At 35.4% G+C, this 22,484-nt stretch overlaps 1 protein-coding gene across 2 annotated transcripts; it reads right to left on the reverse strand.

The window, feature by feature from the left end:
• Positions 1 to 7,114: 7,114 nt before the first annotated feature.
• Positions 7,115 to 21,125, reverse strand: LOC110793356 (uncharacterized). 2 transcript variants are annotated; one of them, XM_021998222.2, is made up of 16 exons: positions 20,849 to 21,125; positions 19,728 to 20,325; positions 19,241 to 19,448; positions 18,410 to 18,681; positions 17,354 to 17,521; positions 16,464 to 17,225; positions 16,274 to 16,368; positions 14,556 to 14,618; positions 14,387 to 14,472; positions 14,194 to 14,256; positions 13,210 to 13,710; positions 12,588 to 12,662; positions 10,134 to 10,201; positions 9,991 to 10,048; positions 8,478 to 8,712; positions 7,115 to 8,013 (listed from the first exon to the last, which is right to left on the reverse strand). In XM_021998222.2, the coding sequence occupies exons 2-16, from the start codon at positions 20,147 to 20,149 to the stop codon at positions 7,358 to 7,360; spliced, it is 3,732 nt and encodes a 1,243-aa protein (XP_021853914.1). In that variant the 5' UTR covers positions 20,150 to 20,325; positions 20,849 to 21,125; the 3' UTR covers positions 7,115 to 7,357. The 2 variants fall into 2 exon arrangements, with proteins under 2 accessions (XP_021853914.1, XP_021853913.1); XM_021998221.2 differs by having other exon boundaries at positions 13,210 to 13,746; positions 20,849 to 21,124.
• Positions 21,126 to 22,484: the final 1,359 nt, after the last annotated feature.

The following is a 22,484-nucleotide window of genomic DNA, read 5'->3' on the forward strand; positions in this document are numbered from 1 at the left end:
TGTGCCCTCAAACTAGACATGGAAAAAGCGTATGATAGGATAGAATGGGATTTTCTCTGGAAAACCCTTACAGCCTTTGGTTTTCCCAACCAATGGATCCAATGGGTTAAAGCATGTGTCACTACAGTCTCCTACTCGCTCAAAATAAATGGTTCAACTACATAACACTTTAACCCTTCTTCTAGAGGTATTCGTCAAGGAGACCATTTATCTCCCTACCTCTTCATTTTGTGTACGGAAGTATTTATAATCATGTTAACTATTAATAGTACAGACCCAAAAAAAGGCATAGGCATCCGCTTATCCCCGCAAACCCCAAAAGTTCCATGTCTACTTTTTGCAGATGACAACTTAGTTTTCGTCAAAGCTACTTCCTCCGCTTGTAACCTACTCAAAACAATTATCAACGATTTTTGCACTCTCTCAGGACAATTAGTCAATTTTCATAAGTCCGCAATTGTCTTCTCCAAACAGATTCAAAATCATAGACGAGAAAATATAGCAAGTACCTTTGTTACGACTAAATCTATGTCTCTAGGTAGATATTTGGGTGCCTATTTCTCGTCTTATAAACCCACAAAAGCTGATTACAACAATATAATGTTTAAGAATGAAACTAGAATTAGCTCATGTCATGCAAATTACCTCTCCAAGGCAGGAAAGACTATCCTCATCCAAAGTAATCTAGAAGCTCTACCAGCGTATGTTTGTTCTTCGTTCCTTCTTCCACAAAAAACCTGCACCCAACTTGATGCGGTGCATAGAAACTTTTTATGGAAACAGACTACTAGTTATTCTTCCACGCCGCTTATTTCTTGGAATAAAATTTGTCAACCCAAAAGTCAAGGGGGATTGGGCTTGCGTAGAACTAGACCTTTAAACCGCGCTTTCCTTGCTAAATTAGGTTGGAAAATCCTCCAAAATGATAAGAGCCTTTGGGTCTCTATTATTAAAAAGAAATATCTTCAGAACACTTCTTTATTTTTATGTAAGCCTAAACAAAAAGATTCGCCAATATGGCATAATATTCTAAATCAAAGAGAAATTTTGAGGAAAGGAATTCGCTGAAAAATTGGCAATGGTAAATCCATTAATTTCTGGCTAGATAATTGGGTCATTCAGGGTAATCTCATGAATTATTATAATCGCAGCTTAGAAGCTATTGATTGTAATCTTCTAGTTTCAGATTTCATTCCCCCTTCTAATGAATGGAATTTGTCTAAACTATCATCTATCTTACCTGGAGATATGGTTCTGAAAATTCGAGGTATTCCACTTCCTATAAATGATTTGGAGGACACTCAAATATGGGGTGTCACTTCTTCAGGCGCCTTTACAGTCAAATCGGCAACTTGGATTTCCCACGACATCCAAGAAAATACAAAAAATAGGATTTTCATTGGATTTGGAAACTTGATATTCCTCCAAAGCTTGCAATCTTTTTATGGCAAATTTGTCACAAAAGCATACCGGTTAGTAGGGGTGAAAGTTTGGTAGCAAAAAACCGAAAACCGAACCGAACCGAATAAGCAATTTGGTTCGGTTTATTTTTTAAATTGGTTCGGTTTGGACTGAGTTTTTAAAAAAAATTGGTTTTCCGGTTTGGATTGGGTTGGAAAATCTAAAACCGAAAAAACCGAAAAATAACCGAACTTTATAAAACCCTAGTAGAAAAAATTAAGCCCAGGCCCAAATGTTCAAAGAACGTATGACACGGTGACTCTTCTAGTCTTCTTCTTAAGTAACCCACAACAAAACCCTACCCCTCAACTTCAAAAACTGAAAAACGTGTTTGGTGGTTTGTCGCTCTGGCTCTCCTCCTTCTCTGATCCTCTCAGATCTCACCTCTCTGTCTCTCTAAACTTCTCATATTCTGCTCAAATTTCGTCTGCGACTCTGCACCTTCGAGCTTTCATCTCCTTCTTCACGTTTGCTGCTCGCTTGCTGCTAGTTTGCTGCTCCACGAATCCTTCTCCAATTAATTTTTCGGCTTCAAAATCCAAAGGTACGAATTAAAATAACGAATCTGATACTCTTAATTTTGGTTTAATTTTGTATTTGTTTGTTTTTATTTTCGTGGTTTTATTATTCGAAATTCATGAGTTTTTATTTTTATCGAATTAGTTTACTCAATTTGGTGATATTTGCTCAATTGCTCGAATTAATTAGTGATTTCTGCTCAAATTAATGAATGATTTATACTCGAATAAATGATTGATTTTTGCTCGAATTAATTGGTGATGTTTGTTCGAATTAATTGATGATTTATGCTCGAATAATTGACGATTTTTGCTCGAATTAATTGGTGATGTTTGATCGACTAATTGATTGATTTATGCTCTAATTAATTGGTGATTTTATGCTCGAATAATTGATTGATTTATGCTCGAATTAGTTGATGATTTTTGCTTGAATTAAGTGATATTTCTGCTGGAAATAATTGGCGTTTTTGCTTGAATGAATTGGTGATTTTTGTTCGAAGTTATTGGTGATTTTTGTTCAAATTTGAGTGATTTAAATTGTTCAAAATTTTATTATCCAGTTACTTATGCAATGCTTTGTTGTTTAAATTTCAGTCATAATGTCTAACCAAGTGGAAGAGGCAGTCCCTGATGTCCCAGAGGCAGTTTCAGCTGCTTCAAGAAAGCTTAAGAAAGCCAAAAGGAAGATGAAAGACCGTTCAGAAGTGTGGGAGCATTTTCTGAAGACAGACACCCCTGATGGGATGAAAGCAACATGTAAGTACTGCAAGATGGAATACAAATGCGATCCTAAGAAGAATGGTACGAGTTGTTTGTGGACTCACATCAATAAGTGCCGTAAGTATCCCTACAACACACCTAAGGATTCTAAGCAAACTTTGTTATCTTTTCATGGTAATGTTAAAGCTGGAGAAACGAGTAGTTTAACTTATCATAAGTTTGATGCTGCTAGTCTTAGGAAAGCTCTTGCGTACATGATTGTTGTAGAGGAGTTGCCGTTTAAATTTGTTGAGGGAATTGGTTTTAAATACTTTTGTAGTATGATGGAGCCTAGATGTCATGTGCCTTCTAGGATAACAGTAGCAAAAGATTGTTTTGCTTCTTACTTGATTGAGAAAAGGAAACTTAAACATGAGTTGAGGCAATGCAAGTCTAGAGTTTCTTTAACCACTGATACATGGACTTCAGTACAACAAATTAACTATATGTGCTTAACTGCTCATTTCATAGATAATGAATGGAAATTACAAAAACGAATCCTAAATTTTTGTCCTATAGCTAGTCATAAGGGTGAGGAAATTGGTAAACAAATTGAGAAGTGTTTGCTTGAATGGGAACTTGAAAAAAATTTCTGCATAACAGTAGATAATGCTAGCTCGAATGATACTGCCATAGGATACATGAGAAGAAAGATTAATGGTTGGAAAAGTGGGGTTCTTAAGGGTCGTTTCCTTCATATGCGTTGTGTAGCACATATAGTTAATTTGGTTGTTTCTGATGGCATGGAAACGGTTAATGAGTCAATTACTCGTGTTAGGCATGCTGTGAGATTCATTAAACAATCTCCATCAAGGTTGCTAAGGTTTAAAAAGTGTGTGTCAGATGAAAAAATAGTTTCCAAAAAGTTGTTATGCCTTGATGTGCCAACTAGGTGGAATTCTACATACTTGATGTTGAGTGCTGCAATTTCTCTTGAGAGTGCTTTTGATAGGTATGCTGAGGAGGACCCTCATTACACGGTTGATTTGTGTGAAAGGGAGGGGAAATGTATCCCTGAATCTGAGGATTGGAATAGTGTGAAAAAGTTTTCTGAATTTTTGCAAACCTTCTATGATCTTACTAATCGCGTATCTGGATCTTTATATGTGACTTCCAATTTATTTTTTCATGAGTTGGTTAATGTTGCGGTACTTTTGAAAGAGTTAAAATCGAGTGATGATCCAGATATGTGTCTTATGGCTTGTAAAATGAAGGAAAAGTATGAGAAATATAGGGGTGACCCTGAAAAAATGAACTTGATGATTTTTGTTGCTGTTGTCCTTGATCCTCGGTATAAATTTGATTATGTCGAGTGGATGTTGACTGAAATTTATGATGTTACTACTGCATCTATTTTGGCAAGAAATGTGAAAGATATATTGAGTGATTTATTTGAGGAATATCGTATTTTGCCTCCAACTGATGTTAGGGAGGAAGTATCATCCACAAAGGATGATATACAGTCAACTACTTCACATAAGAAGGTTGAGGTTTTGAAAAGTAAGTATAAGAAGCATAAATGTGAGCTTAGTGGAGAGGCAAAAATTGAGTTAGATAAGTATTTGGAGGAGGATACGGAGGAGGAAGAGGATGGCTTTGATATTTTGGGGTGGTGGAAGTTCAATAGTGCAAGGTTTCCTACTATGGGAAGAATGGCTCGTGATGTGCTTGCTGTCCCAATATCAACCGTGGCCTCCGAGAGTGCATTTAGCACCGGGGGAAGAGTTCTTGACAATTTTAGAAGCTCTTTAAGTCCGGTGGTCGTTCAAGGTCTTGTTTGTAATCAAAATTGGTTACGTGCTGGTCCATTCCAAGGTGTTGAAGAGTGTTTGGAGGAAGTGGAGCTTCTTGAAGAAGGTAACTTATATTTTTTTGTTAACTTTTTTTACTGTTTCTCCTTTTCAGTTTGTTTCATTCTCTTGCCATATTTGAATTCCTTTTTTTTTTTTTATTGCAAGACTTAAACAAAATGTCCATAAACGATGCTGTCAATCATGAAACGATTGAGATCGACGAGTAGGAGGCATTTTGGTGTTCCTGATCGACCTGCTGCTGGTAACTTATGTTGCTGTCCTGTGCGTGGTGTTTGATATGCTGCTGCTGACCTACTGCTTGGTCTTTGATATGCTGCTGCTGCTGCTGCAATCTCTTCTGTTTTGAATTAAAATTTATTAAATTTCAGTCATTCATTCTTTTCCTTTGGCATTTTGATATAATTCAGTAATTCAGGCTTTTAGTTTCAGTTTTTTAGGCTTTTCGTTTGGTATTTTGATGTAATTCAGTCATTTAGACTTTTAATTTCAGACTTTAGACTTTTCAGAATCATTCAGGTGTTTAATTTCTGACTTTAGTGATTACAGTCAGTCTTTCAGACTTTAATTTCAAACTTTAATTGCAGATTTTTGATTGCAGACTTGGATATTCAGATTTTTAATTGCAGATTTTTGATAGCAGATTTGATTTCAGACTTAAATATTTGATTGTAGATTTGAATATTTGATTTCAGACTTAAATATTTGATTGCAGATTTGAATATTTGATTTCATACTTAGATATTTGATTGTAGACTTTGGTGTTTGACCTGCTGCAGATTGCAAATACTTGATTTGTGTGTGTTGTGGACTTGTGTCTTCCAAAATTGGCTAAAGAATAGGTAGTTAAGTATAACAGGGGCCCAAAATGTGCTAAAAACGGACATAATTCAGCCCAAAGACAGGCCCAAAAACAGGCCCATAAAGAATTTCGGTTTAGTGGTTTGGTTTGGTTTGGGAATTAAAAATTCGGTTTGGTTTGGTTTGGATTGAAAGCTTATTTGGTTTGGTTTTGGTTTAAAAAATTAAAAACCGAATTAATTCGGTTTGGTTTCGGTTTGGGCCTTAATCCAAACCGTAAACCGAACTTTCACCCCTACCGGTTAGAGATGTTCTCCACAGGAGAAATATCCTTCCCTTTGATGCCTGCCCACTTTATGATACTTATGTTGAGACAATTAATCATCTTTTTCTTCAATGCCCATCATCAACAAAAGTTAGGAATCTCAATCTCACCAAAACTTGGTTAGATTTTGCCATTACTCAACACGACTTCTTTGATACTATTCAATATTTAAGAAAATACTCATCAACGATTTGTAAATTTATTTTTACCGTTTGGTCTCTTTGGAAGGAAAGAAATTATTGCACTTTCAATAATGCATCTTTCAATCCACACTGAGTGTTTTTTAAGGCTAACTCACCCTTTCATGAATGGCAATTTAGATTGCAAATTGATCATCACCAACTTAAGGGTACCCCTCTCACCTTACACACTCACACCCCTCCTCATCATCCTCCCCCTCCGGTGATGGTTCGTTGGTATCCTCCTCCATTGGATACCTTTAAACTCAATTTTGATGGTTCTTGCAAATCTTACTCAGCAGCAACAGGAGTCATAATCAGAGACAACAATGAACAACCTCTTACGGCCTATACCTACAATCTGGGTCATTCCCAAGCTTTTATGGCTGAAGCTAGTGCTCTTCACAAAGGTATCCAAGAAGCCAAGCGACTCAACATCATAAGACTCTACATTGAAGGTGACAACCTCCTCATTATCAACTCAGTTAAAGGAATCTGGTCTATCCCATGAAAACTTCACAACATCATCAACGATATTAAAAGACTCCTCCTCTCGTTCGACACGTGGGACATCAAGCATATTTTCAGAGAAGCTAATAGAGCAGCCAACTGGATTGCTAATGTTGGGCATCTAATCTGTGACAAAATGTATATAGATCCTTGTAATAACCCGCAGTTTTTTTCTATTCTCTGTAGTGATTACTTAGGAGTGACCCTCGAGCGGGGGAGCTCTTAATGTATTATTCATCTTACCTTTTAAAAAAAATAAAAATTGTCAATGTACTTCTCGCTAGCTTATAAATGAAGGCAGGGTGAATCTTTGTGCTTGTTGTCAGATGAGGATTTCAGGATCGCAATTTGGATTATACAGTCGGGTACACAGTGCTCATTGTGCACCCTATTGAACATTTATTGAAAATCTAATAAACATTGAGAACGATTTCAATGTACATGTACTAGTGAAATATTTAAACTATATGGGGTTCTATGGATTTGAACTATATGTTCATTGGCTATATGTTCTTTAGGTATGAACAATATGTTATTTGTATTTAAACTATATGTTTTTTATAAAACAGGGTGCATAGTGAGCATTATGCACCCGGATGTATAAACCATATTATGTTTCAGGAATGCAATAGTTAAAAAAAAAATCAACTAATTGCAGAAAAGAAAGAGCAAAAAAAAAAAAAAAGTTGAATGAATCAATCATTATTTTATTACTATGAAATAGTATGTACAAGAACAGAAAGGGGGGAAAAAGATAATGAAATGATTTCTATTAGTGAAAACTGTGATTTGTTACAGAGGTAGAACTATTTAAATGACATAAACAAATTATCGTGATATCTAAACCTAAGTATACAAAAAGAATGGGCATAATTTACAAGTGCTGATTTCCTGAGGCATAAAATAATTATACAGCTGGCTTCCTTGCTTGGTTGCCAGCAATTAAACTATTATCGTAAACTTAAGCTAGAAATGTACAATGTCTTGTCTTCATATAAGCATATTTAACTCAGATAGATCATCCATTGGTATTTCAAGACCCATGGAATCGTGATCTTGCAAACCATCCTCGTCAAAATTTAACCAAGTACTCAGATCTTGATGACCTTCAAATTCATTTGCTACACCCAAGTCTTCTATCGAGTCTATTTCACTTAATGGTAAGCTACTAAGGTCCATAACATCTTTGCACTCTTTAGACGAATCCAGAATATTTCCGGGAGAAATAAGACCTTCTCGTTTCCTATTACTATTATTACCAAACATGTCGTTGGAAACATTATTACCTGAAGGTTGGACTGGATGTGTTGACAACTGTGCAGCCTTTTGCTTAGGTTTTGATTTTGTTTTTCTTTCACCCCTTAAATTAGAGATTGATGGACGCCCAGCTTTCACACCGGAATCTCTGTCACTTCTCTTTCCCTTTGCTCCACCCATAACAGATGATCCAAGTGCTGCGGTACATCTCAGGGCACCATTTCCACCAACATCATCAAGCAACACTTCCTTCTTCTTCCCTCTATTCAATATAGGTCCGTTTTTTGCAAAAGCTTGGTCAGATTGATGGTCATATGTATCAAACGGAAAACCCCTATCAGAATTATCATTTTGAGGATCAAGCGGTTCCAGACCAACAACATATGCTCCTACAAACATGAAAGCAGAGAGTTATTTTTAAGGGGACCATAACTCGTGCCCAAGGATCGTTTACACACCCTACTTTAACGGACGATAGTAAGATAAACAATCTGGACCAACTACAAAAAATTTTAGAGGAAAAGGAGAGAAAGGGAGAGAAGGAGAAGGAAAGGAGAGGGAGAAATCCATTTTCACTTCCTGTTTACTAAATACCATCCCCTTCATATTTGAAGAGATTTGGAGGGAAAATGGAGCTCACCTCCCCCCTCCCCTTCCTCCTCTTTCCCTCCCATTCCTTTCTATCTTGGTATTCAAACATACCCTTACATGGTATTTATTTCAGATACCAGCTAAGAGCCTAGGAATATGTTAAGTGGTTGATAAGACTAAAACCCGAATCTTGCCTGAGAGACGCACCATTTGTGTTCCCTATAGCTACCAAGCTTAATTGTTCAGATGTTTACTATAATACCTGAAGTTCTGGAGTCCAATCTCACGTTCTGTTCTGCTTGGATGCCACTAGCAGCTCCCACGTTATTGCTAGGTACAGCAAGAAGAATTTCTCGAAGAGAAGGCTCACTGAAACAACTCTTCCCTGCATCTTCAAATTTCCGACACCTAGCCAAGGTTCTTTTGATACAGGCCAAGGCCACATGTCTTGAGACCTTACTGATTCCAATTCTAGCAGCACTGCTTCCACGCGTTGCCTGGACAGGATAATGAAAACATATTATATATGCATCATGGTCGGTCATTCCCTTTCCCATTCTACTACAATCAGGTACATCAATGATGCAGCAAATATCACATTAATTCCACAAAACTAGGATCAAATTAGTATTGACCACACTGATTAATAACCTGAATTTCTCTTATATTATCTTATCTTATTGACCCTGAACTTATCTTATCTTATCTTAATAACCCTTATCTTATATTATCTTATCTGGAATTGCTTATTAGAACAGAACCTAAATCAGAGATCTGGAATTGCTTAGTTTGTAATCATTCTCAATCCTAATAACAACAGATTTTGTATCTCGTACATCTAAAAAATGAAATCTAGGCACAAAATTTTCCTCAATCACACAGTTCACACAAGAACACAATAGCATAGGATAAGTGTATAACCGATACATTTTGCAACATTCGCCCAATTCAGAAAGTGACCAAAGTTGGCAATGACAGACACCTAAACATTCTCCATGTACACAAGAGATGTTTACGCTTCCTCCAGTTCACTAAAATTGCAACACTTGCTAATCTGGGATGTTTCAAAATAATTGCAACACTTCCCTTTCTGGTAACTATTACAATTTAACCCATTTACTATTATCATATTTGTCTTCACTCATTCTCTCTCCTATCCTCTGTCTTTCTTAAAATATATTTTTTGTACTTCTTACTTTTGGCATAATTACATGGGTTCAGAACATACTTGCATTTTCTCTCCTTTTGCCTAAAACATTGTACAAATTGTAAGTGTTGCAATTTTAGTGAAGGATGTTTTATCTCATATTTCACATCTGACAAAAAGGAAATGGTACAAATTCATCTCAAAGACAACATACTGCAAGCAAGTTGAGATTCTAAATTTGCCCATACCAAATTTCATCAATCGAAGCTCCTAAAAAATCATGGTCATCAACCAAAATTTGAATGGGTAGTCATCTCTCTTTGTATCCAAGCTTTGAGGGATAAGCATTCTTTTTTTCTGAGTTATTCTCTTCATTATTAATACAAGTCAAGTTTTTGTTTTAAATTGTTTATTGTTACCTAGTACTGATATCAACTTGATTCCCATCAATAAACTACTTAAAAGCACGTGTTCTTTAAATGCAGTGGTAGACTTGAAGCTTACTGCTACAAAAACCACCTCTAGATACAGGCAACACACCATACATGCAGAAGTATCCACTAACATCCACAAAACCCCTTAGAAATAACTCATAACAAACAATATGACCAGGGAGAAAAATAAGTACCAGAAGCTTCCTGTAAGCCAACTCAATTAACCTGTTCATTGCAAGCCGCTCAAGATCCCTGAAAATTTTATAAAAGGACGGTAATTTTTAGCACGTACACCAGATTAACTCTAGAAGGTAAGTAAAAGGTCTAAAGATCCTACCGTCCTTCAACCTCCTTGTCTTTTACTGCTTTATACAAATTGTCGAAGTATGCCTTTTTTTCCCCGGCCTACAGAATCATAATAAAATTACAAAGAAATATAAGTGAAGCCCAATTACACCATATTAAACCATTGAAGATGCACTGGTCTCGCTAAAATCAGATTTGAAGACACACAGCAGGGGCTGAAAACACACTAACAGCTCGTTTGGTAGCCGGTAATAAATAGTGGGAACGAGAATAAATCTAAGTGTTAATTTGGCAAGAATAAATAACATCATAATGTCCATGGTAATGAAACTTTACCTTAAACTTCGTGTTTTACTTCATAAATTTGCATTCCCAACCAACACCACTCCCCAAATGGTAATGGATAGTAATGAAAATTTATGAAAAAAAAGTGATAATTTTGAGCGACAATGGATAGGAATCGATTTTCCTTACAAATTTACATACAAATTCATTCTCATTGACACCATTTGTAACCGGTCTATTTCTTTCAACTTACTTTAACACTAAGTTCAAAAGTAAGATCAGAAAAGTTCATCAAAGACATAAACACACAAAATTAAGTAGTTTTCACAGAAAATAAATCTTTCCAGATAAAGCCTAAACCAAACCTAGATATTTATTTCTTTAATGCATCTAAAATCAATTTCTGCAGTACAAAATTCATGATAACCTAAATGTAAGTCTAAATATCTATATAAACAGAAGAGCTTTTCAAGATCTAGAGAGAGTCAAATAAGCATGCCATATCATAGCATAAAATTTTGAACTAAATATATATAGAGTTTATATTGATCAAAATAGATATACAATAAAGATAAGAAAATAATAGAGTTTGATTGTCAATAATACTCAACAAAGTTATGATGTGTAAATTAAATACTCCCTCCGGCTTTTTTATGTACTCAATTATTGTAGACTCTTTCGTAGAAGAGATCAGTGGCTATAAGAAAAAGGTGGAAAGAGTAGTAAAATAATGGGTAATAGTGGGTGTGTAAGAAAAAGTTGGGTAAAGTAGGAGAGAGATGATGGAAAGATGTACTCCCTCCGTCCCAGATTAGTTGTTACACTTTCCTTTTTCGTCCGTCCCAGATTAGTTGTTACACTTCTAAATTAGGAATGTCCCCACCATTATTATATTGCCTCTCTCTTCCCACTAAATTTTATTTTGTCCCCACACACCCTCTCATTCAATTAAAAAAATACATCACTAACTCCTATCACATCTAATTTTTCAATAAAATAATAATTGATAACCAAACAACCACTTATCACCTAAAACTTTGTGCAAAGGTAAATGTAACAACTAATATGGGACGGAGGGAGTAATTATTATGGGGAAAAGTGGTAAGATGGTAAAATGTTGCCAAAATAGAATAAAATATATGTGAATAGAATAAAAAAAACACCCCTTTTAGAAAATGGACACATTAAAAATAAATAAATAAAAAAAAAAAAAAAGAGGGAGTATAACTTTCTGCTACATAATTTGAAGAGGAAAAAAAATTCTTCATAGCTCGAAATATGCTTTTAAGTAAGATCCATTTATCATATTCTTGAATCTAATTTTAAAATTCTTTAAAGTTGACAAACATGAGGTACGGTATGAATATGATAGTACTATACAATTTAGATTACATGAATTCCCTTAATATCAACCACCAGACAGAGAATACATATTCAAGTTATAGAGTACATGTAATGAACTTGCCTAATCAGAACAGGTAGGGTATTCATAATCAATTTATTAAGGGTAGCTTGAAGAGGAAAATAGGTGGTTAGTTTGAGGGAAAAGAGAATCATAAATGACATAAATAAGGGATATGGAAAAAAGTGCGCATCAAGAATATTGACTCATCATTTTAGCTTGTTTAGCTCCTGGATGAAAATCAAGCCATTCGAAAGCTTGATAGTCAATCCTTTAACTTAATCTACTCCCTCTGTTTTTGTTGAGCCCACTTTCCTAAAAGATGTGTTTTTTTTTACCTCACTTCTACTTTATTCTATTTTTGACAAACGTATTTTACCATCTTACCCCTTTTCCCACAATAATTACAGATTTTTATCCTCTCTCTCCGACTTTACCCACTATTAACCATTATTTTATTACCTCTTTCTTATTTTTTCCACCTTTTTCTTACACCCACTCGCCTCTCCTAGATACAAGAGTCCACAATAATTGGGTACATAACAGAGAGAGTATATCTCTTTCTTCTATTTTTGCCCCAGTTAATGCTAGTTCATAACAATACATAATTGGGCAATTCATTTGCTTAACAACTAGTGCTAAATAATCCAGAATTCAAAGAAAAGAAACATCGCTTAGCCAACTAGGAGAAAGTGAAAGTTTATCATAGTAGGATTGCATCATCAACATAAGCAAGGTAAGCACAACAACAAAAGCTTCTGGAATTTAAGGAAGTAATTGCAAGATTAAATAACCAACCTGCTGGGAAAGATGATTTTTGAGTTGGACGATTTCTTGATTAATCAATTCATCCTCTCCCTCTGCTAGATCGGGCTGAAAGGAAAAGATAGAGAGACAAATTTTCAGAACACTACTCAGCATCACATAAATGTGCATACATGCTCTAAGGTCTAAGGAAAATCTATATTATAAAAAAGAACTCTCAAGGACTTTGGTGTCCACATAAAATGTCTACATTACCCTTATTCACTTATTATTTTAATTACTTAAAAATAATAAATAACTTAATAAAGACAATGAGTAAAAAGCATTGCCAAAATTGATTTGCAATTATATCCCTGCCAATCAAAGGAATAAGAATCATTAACTTTTTGGTCTCTGAAAAAAAAATCATAGACAAAACCATAAAAAGAAAAGGTTCCCTTCATGTGACATAAAACACTGAATTGTGAAGATATAAACTTATAAAGTAAATTAATACAATGTGATTTTACTAGAATCATAGTTTTTCATCCGAAAGTTCATGCACGCATTGCGTCCATAAACACTAGTATCAAATAATATCAGGGTAGAGGCAACAGAGAGAAGGAAAGATACAAAAGACTCCAACTCTATACAGATGACCAAAATAAATACATACCACAGGCTCTGGATATAAGCCAACACTTTGCAACTCAAGCAGTAGCTTCTCATCCACGCACATCTGATCATATTCACATTCAAATGAAGAATTACCAGATGTATCAATATGAATAGCTAGTGAACCATTTGTGTCGTTCCGGTGAAACCCAGGACCTGTCTGACCAGCTGGGTGTTTAAAACCATAATCGTCTTCCTCGATTTCTTCATGTACAGGAACCTGGATGTTAGAGAACCTATGACTGGCATTGCCATTACAAGATATTCTATTTTCCATACACGGATCATCTCTAAAACGATTTTCATCATATTCTTCAAGATCATCTTCAACAATGAGAGCAGATAAGACTCTCTGGTATAATGGGGTGAGGCTGGTAGGCCCTTTATGAGAGTCTGATCCTCTGTATGAAGAATCATTATCCTGAAAGTGATTGATGAAGCCTCCAGTCTTAGTCAGCCCATTGTCTAGGGTGCATATCTTGCTTTCTCCAGAAGCAGAACACTGTGTCCGAAAATATTCAATTTGAGAAACATGTCTCTGCAAGAATGTAGAAAACACTCCTTTTTTAAGAGATAACAAATTACCTAGAGTGAACAAAAGTTTTCAAACTACAGAACGGGGTAGTCCTTAAAAAATTTAGTACACCAATTAGCAAGCAAAACCACACTGCAATAACAATAATGAAACTCCGGGACACCTGGATTCAAAGTGAAATAATAACAATTATAACATCCTTTTTTCTTGAATGTCCAAAACGTTCCACCTCCCCCCCCCCCCCTCTCTACTGTCTTTTCCAACATTTTTCAGTAGTTTTATTGCTAATACTGAGTAGCAACTAATAGAGTAAGACTTTACAGCTAAATGAAATAATCATAAATGATTTTCTGATGATTTCTTAGGGTATTGGAAAACAGTCATTAAAAGATGCTCGACAAGAAAACTTAGCAAAAAGTTAAAAGATTGATTTGTACTAGAAGCACATACCAGAACGTTATCACCCACGCTTGACATCTGCTTTTCGTTTGAATGATCCTCTAGAATTTTCAGCTGTTATAAATGCACCAACAACGACTAAGTAAATTCAAATTCCAAACAAACTGATGCAGGAACATCTGCTAAACACATAGTATTTTTTTATTATTTTTTATACACATAAAATTGAAGACAACTAAATTACCTGTTCTTCCAAAAATGATTTATCCTCAGGTCTAAAATTAAAAAGTGGTTCCATTCTTTTCCAAAATGAAGAAGAACAACCATTATCTGTAAAAATAAACAATAAACAACATCAATGAAAACAATTCACATGACATTACAAATAGCACAAAATTAAGACTGGGGCATACAACTGGCATTGCAAGCAAACTGTGCCGCTGCTATAAGTTCTTCACGGTCATCATCCGATTCACCTGAAATAGCACACAAAAATCATGTTAATCATATATGAAGGACAAGCAGCTGGTGCTTCTTGGTCGGGTCATAAGTAATGTCAACAAAGTCAGCAATCGCTCAAGTTACTACTTTAACTCCAGTGAAAGCGTAAGAGTGCCACAGATGCAGTTAACAGTTTTTTTGGGTGTAATACAAATGTAGTTTAATTATTTGTAGGAAAATCAATTTCAAGACTGTAAGACCAAATTTATAATAGAGGCAGCTATAGTGAAAACCCCTTCTTTCGTACAACATGAAAGATGTAATTTGAGGTTATGGGATGAACCATTGAACATTAATCCTGAAATAGTCACATCCTTTTCTCTGCCCTATAGGTGCACTGCAGATAAGGAAGTCGGCTGGGGTACAAGTACAACGAGTCAATGACCAAGGATGTCATACAAGTAGACCTGTCAAACGGGTCGGTCAGGTCGGGTTGTAAAAAATTATTTTCGGACTCGGGTTGAATCGGGTCGGTCACTTTCGGGATTACAAATGCTTGTTCAAGACCCATAACTTTCGGATTCGGGTCGACCCAACGGGTTGAGAGATTTTAAGACGCGCATTATATTTTCATTAATTTATGTGATAAATATACAAAATATGGGAACAAGTTAACAAATTTTCCTACACAAGTTTATATTTAATCAAATTCAACCATAAAATGACGTATAAATGTATAATTCAAATTAAAATCATATTACACACAACAATAGTAAAAACGTGTATATTATGCTTAAATTTTTCTCATAATCTCATTTATTACTATAAATACAATGAATTTCAATCGGTCGGGTCAAAAACGGGTTCGGTCGGGTTTTGACCCATTACTTTTCGGGTTGCTCGGGTTCGGATAAAATCGGGTTACGGGTCACAAAATCTTGTTCAAGACCCAGTATTTTCGGGTCGGGTTGATTTTTGACAGGTCTACATACAAGTGATCTGAAGTTTTCGTAGAAACGTTCAACTCCGCATTATGAATCATATAAGTTTAAACTATTAATAAACTTATCCAAGGAGGTTTAAGGAATAGCCCATCACTTAAGCCTCACAGGACTAGAAAAACAAACAACTGACCTAGCGTTATCCAAATTATTCTGAAAAGCAGTATTTATTGAAGCCAGCATTTAAATAATGTTGTGTAAACAGACGAGTTATGTATCTGTATACCCATTTATGACCCTGCCCAATCCCCACAAAGAAAATGTCCCATGTGGGTTCTTGGGTATCCCCAGTTCCCAAATCAGAAACAGCATGAAGATAACCAAGACAGGATTCATGTGCCAAAAAAATTCAGAAGTTTTTTTGTGAATCTGTAAACAGACAAAATTACATTGTGGAGCAACTATTATTTGGAGTAAATGTGGATTTGGTCAGAAAGCATCAGCAACAAACCTCACGTACTTGGCATTAAACCTAATAGTTCTCTAATACTAATATTCAATTGACATTCACATTTTTGCCTCCTTATTTGGTCTATCAGCATGGAAATGATTCTTTCCACAAGTCTCATGTTACAACTTACAACTGCCTTGTTTTTGAGAAAAAAGTCCATTCAGTTTTCAGACAACAATTTGCAAAGGTTGCATACCTAATATCTTGGCATGAACATGTATACAAAAAGATATCATACCAGTGAAATCTGGAGAACTACTATTTGGCAGTGGTCCAAGACGAGTAAAACCCTTGCGATCTGAATGCTTTTTTAGAGGAGGTCGGCCTGACTTACTGCACCAGAGAGAACAGTATATGTATTTATCAAACCACGTTAATCTACAAAAGAAAAAGAAGATTACTATATCGTCTTAAAAAAAAATTAATACCTTCCATTCTTCTCGGAACCAGGTCTTGAACTCCTAACAGGTTTTCCCACAGTCGAATTCTCCAGCTTCTCCCTTAGAGGAGATATGCTACCTTTTGGCAATGAAGAGCCCCTCCCACTACGACCTTGTCTACGTACACCATCACCAATTTCATCCTTCGTGAGCAATTTGCTCTTCTTTGTGAACAAGCCAGAAGGACTAACATGTTGATGAGTGTTTGAACTTTTATCATCAAACTCAGAACCTTCCTTATCTTTGAGTCTGTTGTCAACAGCACTGGTTTCCTCACCTTCAGATAATCTTGCTGGAGAGGGTGCATTGTCAAGTTTAGCCTTCAGCTGCTGCGAACTACTCATAATATTTCTGACAGGATATGACGCATTCACAGCGCCAGTTATTCTGGTGCTAAAATCAGAGGGAGTGCATCCTTCAGATGAAATCTGTGCTTCCTCATGGTTCGAAGTAGGAGACACGATATTTGTTCTCCGATTACGAGAAATTTTTTGTGGCCGTCTCTGACCTACCCAATGAGCCATTACAGATGAGTCAGCGGGTACTGGACGTTTACGGTTATTTACTCCGGCCAAAGAATGGACTTTGTTCACATTAAGAGGTTGCTCCCAGTCTTCTGTCCCAGACATTCGCGAGAAGCTAGGAGATGAGTTTCCTACAGAGGCAGGGCCAGTTCGGTGAGCTCTAGAAGCCTTGCCCTTCGTAATGGAACTAGGGCTAAACCCATGGGAATCTTCACGCATATTTAACCTAAAATGTTTCAAAGATCAGAGGTCATCATGAACAACTACATCAGCATGCTATCAAACTATTAAAACAAATAGAATCATAAAAGCCGATTTGGAGACATTAGCTGAGCTATTGGAGCTAATACATACTTAGAGTTTCCTTTTGGTAGTAACCGTTCCTTGTTCACTCCAGTAAGTTCCCTAGATAGAGAAGTCTTGTCCAATTCATTTTTGGTTGTCATACGAGCGCTCAAGCTCACAGGTGACGGGGCTCTTTCCAACTTGTTGCTTCCAGTAGGACCATTAGAAGATCCGGGTCTACAAGATATAAATTTCAGCAAATGTAGTTAAATCAAAAGACACTCAGCCAGGTAAAAATCTCAAGAAAGAACGCCAAACTTGGCTGGCTTCAAACTCAAGCTCAGTGACCAGTAATATTCACTTTGCAAACCCTTTAAAATAATAATTGAGCTCTACAAGCTTCACTCAATTTTAAATTGCAACTAACAAGGCTTGTCTTAAGAACTGTGATGCACACTATAGAATTCAGAGGTTGACCTGTGAGTTCAATAAAACATAATTCATCTGGAACACAATAATTTCAATCAGGCCTAGGTGCCCCAAAAAAATTATTAAAAAATACTTCCTCCACGCTTTAAGAGTGGCAACGTGGGAGGGATGCACAAAGCAGGGAGATAGTGAGAGATAAAAAGGGGAACCCATGCAATGAGGAGAGATAACAATAGAGAGCCATTAGCCAAATAATGTGATATAGCAATTATTTTGAAACTTCCCAAAGATTAGAACGTTGCAATTATTTTGCAACTTCAGAAAGATGAGAATGTTGCAACTACTAAAGAATGGAAGAAGTATGCTCCTAGTGCAGTTTTCCTACCCGCATAGGGAAGCATTCTAAAACAATTAGAGGTAGACTACAGACATGGCACAAATATGTTGATTTTAAAGACACAATAAAACAGCAGGCCCTTAAAGTTCCCTGAATGTTGCCATGGCTTAGTCAAAGCTGAATTCAGTCAGTACTAGAGTCAAACCATATACTACTGTTCTTTGCAACATAACATTGATCCATCTCCAAAGCGTTTAGTGCCAATACAAGATGGGGGAAAAACAGAAGGTTTTCAGTCATTTTATAATTAGAGTATTAGACATGAGGCCGAACTTTTGGATCGAAGAAATAAAAAGCACCTGAAGCCATGAACATCTGAAGAGTGAATTCCAGAGTCATTGCCAAGCCTAGCATGCATGGTCCTCTTAAGCTCCCCATCACCATCAACCGACCTAGGAAAAACACTACTTACTGAACGCTTTCTTTTCATTTTTTTGTCCCATCCCTCTCCGCCAGCAGGTAACCTGCGAATTTTTTCTTCACCGAGGTCAGAACTACCCTCCTTAGCTCCATCTTTATCCTTTCCCAACACTAAATTTTGCCTTGGTACACCATTGCTCCTTCCCTCTGCCTAAAAAATTCAGATCAACCAAAAATTAATAGAAGTGATACGGATAAGTCAAAAGCTGCAAAAAAGATTTTTAACAGTCAACATAACTCAATTCCCAATTGAATATCAAGAAGAGGACATGTCACATGTTAAGAAAATCATAAGAACCTCAAAGTTCAAACAATATTTCCATAAGAAGCCTCATTGGAGTCATCAGATTATCATCACGACTTCACAGCAACTAGCAAATAAAAAATAAAGCCACTGAGGGCCATATACAACAAAAATCTCTCAATGAAGACTGTATTGGGCATGTACAAGGTTGTTTTGACAGAAAACGCGAGAGAGGTTTTTTTCATATCTCTAATGATCTAATCATCAAAATAAGAAATATTAATTCGTTATAAACAAGAACAGAGAAAGTCAATCAGTTAATGATTATGCTAGTTTAAGCACACAAAAAAGTCCAACAAAAACAATGGCAAAGAAAATGAATTCAACTTCATGAGAAAAAAAATTAAAAAAATTATGTATCGCAACTTGAAGAGCTGGGTAAAATATTATGACGGTATATACATACCCGCATGTCTCCCATTGGTGTACGGGCACGCTTATTGAGACCAATGTTCTTATTCCTGTCCTCTGGCGAGCTTCGATGAGACTGAGTTCCCATCTTCAGCAAGTTTGAACCGCCAGATCTTTCGTTTTGTATTTGTTTCTTTGAGTTTGAGGCTTCTAAATACTTTATCAACCTATTGCACGAATCATCCAATCTTTTCACCCTACTCCTGCATTAAGCATTAATATATCTCTAGTTAGCAATAAATTTGAATGTCAGCAACGTGACTCCACTTAGTTTAAACACATATATTGAGCTAACACTATTGATGGGAGGAAAAAAGAGACAGCATCAGAATAAAATTTAAGCATGTGAATGTTTCTCCAGCATAAAATTACTAAATTACAAACACAACCTCCAAAGGAAGATAGCATAACCAAAAATAATCAAAGCAGTATATGACATTATGACCATTAAATATATACAAGATTTTATCAGTTACAAGTACCTAGCCTTGTGTGATCCATCAGAAACACTTGCTTTAAAGCGTTTCAATTCTTCAGCGACTATAGTCGGTGGAGGCTTAGAATGACCTGCTCCAAAAGAATTATCTTCAGTGGCATTGCCAAAAGAATATCCTACTGCCCTCTTCCATTCCCCAGCCCGTGTATTTTTCAGATCTCCAATGGCAAAGGGCTCCAGTGTTAAACACTGGGACAATGGTGGCAAATCGGCCATTGGCAAAGCATTCATCTTTGATGTGCCAGATCCGGAACTATAATTCCTACCATCGCTTCCTTCACGGAAGCTTCCTGACCTATCCAAACTAGGACCCACATAGCTACTTCTCTGTCCGTTTGAGTAATTCCCTGAAAAGCCTGAGTCATCAGGACTGACAGAACTCAATTCAAACTTCGCATTTCCAGCCATTTCCTCGAGTCCAAATAACTAACTCATGTCCCGAAACACTTAAAACTTCAACCCCAGACAACTTAACTAGCTAAAAAATCAATCCATCAACGACCCACGAATCCTCAAATTCCAAGTCAAGGATACAACCCGCAAACCAATAAGTCCATAACTCACACCAGAACTTAGCAAAATATCTGTCAAAAACAGCAATATAAATGAAGCCGGGATACAGATTAAAAAATGAATTGAGAAAAAAAGAAAGCTAGTTACTCATTGGTATACTCGAAACTTTCCAATTACCTACTTTAAGTACTAAAAATTTGTTTGACAAAGACAAACTCGCATATTAATAACCACACTGATCATCCAACAATTCAAAGAAATTCAGCGAAAATCAAAACAATAAAAGAACTAAAAATCTAACTCAAGTCATAAACTTACTCAATTAAACCCAATTGAATTCCAAAAAAAAAAAAGCAAAATCAAGCTTTTAACAAAAAAAAAAAAACAAATTCATCAAATGGAGCTACTAAGAAACAACTAGAGCAACACAAAATAAGTAAACAATAAAAAACAACATATCTCAAAAATTAAAAACCCTAGTCCAGCCAAAAAAAATAGGGTTTTTTAAAAACAATTAACACAAATTGAGCAAGATAAAAGCAAAAATGAAAGAACGCAGAGGCAAATTGAATGAAAAATTAAAAGGCGACGTACCAGCATTCGTCGATCGGAGGAGAGAGAAAGTGCGAAAAAAAGAGATCGTACGAACAGAGCGAAGAAGGGGAGAGTTCGTAGAGAGAGAAACCAAAACCAAAACCAAAAAAAAAAAAAGTACCCCCAAGTAAAAATGGTGGCTGATTTTTTTCTCACTTTCTCTCTCCTTTTTTTTTCCTTTTTTATTTTAATTTTAGTTTTATTTTTGCTGAAGCTGTCGTCGTGGAGATGCTTGCAGAGAGAAATAGAGAGATGATTGGTGGGACCCCCTAAATTTAGGGAAGGGGGCGTTTGTGAGCTCTAAATATCAGGGCTTTTTATTACCAACGGTGAGTTTTGGGATTGGGGAAATATATTAAGCAGCCAAACATGGCATTATATTTGGTGATTGCCGGTAATTTATCTCTCTAGGATTACGAATATACTTTTGTTGCCTTATGTTTTTTCTCACTTGCATCATACTTCCAACTTCCATGTATTCCATTCAAAAAAAAAACAAAAACAAAAACTACTTCCAAGTACTCCTATGAATCAATAACTAGTACAACTACAACTACAACTACAACTAAAATTGAATTACGGAGTATTAGTTTATTGATTTCAATATTCATATTACAACTTATCTTTCATCACGCTGCACATACTTTTTTAAAACTTTAAGTTATTCCTTTTATCCATTTTTATTCTTTATGTATTCTGTTTTGGATGTCCATTTTAATATTTACATTTTGAATATTCCTTTTACATTGTAGCGTAAATGTCCTTAATATTCTGTCAAAAATCGAGCAAGTGATTATTTTAATCAATTAAAATGATTGGGGCATTAAACCTTTCACACTTTCACATTGAGACATTAAATCTCTCACACTTTCTCGATGTCATTTTGGATAAAAATAAAAATATTATTAATAGCCGTAATTTGCATAACTTGAATAAATAAAAAGAGGGTATATTTATTAACACTACTAGATTTTAGCACGTGCGATGCACAAATTTTATTAAATTGTTAAGTTAAAATTTTATTTTAGATTATTGTTTGAATTTTATTTTCGATTTATTTTTTAATTATTAGAGTGTTTGGTTTTGGATGGAGTTGTATATATTAGTAATTAATTAATTAATATATCTATGTGACACCTAACTAATTATCTATGTGGCACGTGATGTTTTTAATTCAAAAATAAATTAAAAATAAATTAAAAATCTTATTTTTCATTGGCCGAAACCAATAGTAATCCTAAGTGGCGCTCTAATATTTCAGTAAATATGCCTCCTATATATATATATATATATATATATATATATATATATATATATATATATATATATATATATATATATATATATATATATATATATATATATATATATATATTAGATTTATTTGTTAATCATGTCCATGATACCAAATGTAAAGAATAAAGGGATGGAGGGAGTAGTTGTCAAAAGTGACAACCACCTAATAAAGCATTCTGAGTCACATATAAATTAATTTCCTTTACCTTTTTTTTGTCCAAAAATTAATTAAACGTTAAATTGTTTTTTACCACCTAAAAAAATTGACAAATTGTTTTTTACCACCTAAAAATTAAATAAAAATTATCTTTTACCACCTCTTAACTACAAACTAGTTTTT

This window comes from Spinacia oleracea, chromosome 4, assembly GCF_020520425.1.
Source record: "Spinacia oleracea cultivar Varoflay chromosome 4, BTI_SOV_V1, whole genome shotgun sequence".
Lineage (NCBI taxonomy): Eukaryota > Viridiplantae > Streptophyta > Magnoliopsida > Caryophyllales > Amaranthaceae > Spinacia > Spinacia oleracea.

Excerpts from the sequence above, each read along its gene's own strand:
- LOC110793356 (XM_021998221.2), bottom strand. The coding sequence starts at position 20,149 with ATGGCTGGAAATGCGAAGTTTGAATTGAGTTCTGTCAGTCCTGATGAC. Across the intron at positions 16,369-16,463 it reads GGTTCCGAGAAGAATGGAAG|TAAGTCAGGCCGACCTCCTC; the intron begins GTATTAATTTTT and ends TCTCTGGTGCAG. Across the intron at positions 8,014-8,477 it reads ATTGGACTCCAGAACTTCAG|GAGCATATGTTGTTGGTCTG; the intron begins GTATTATAGTAA and ends TCATGTTTGTAG.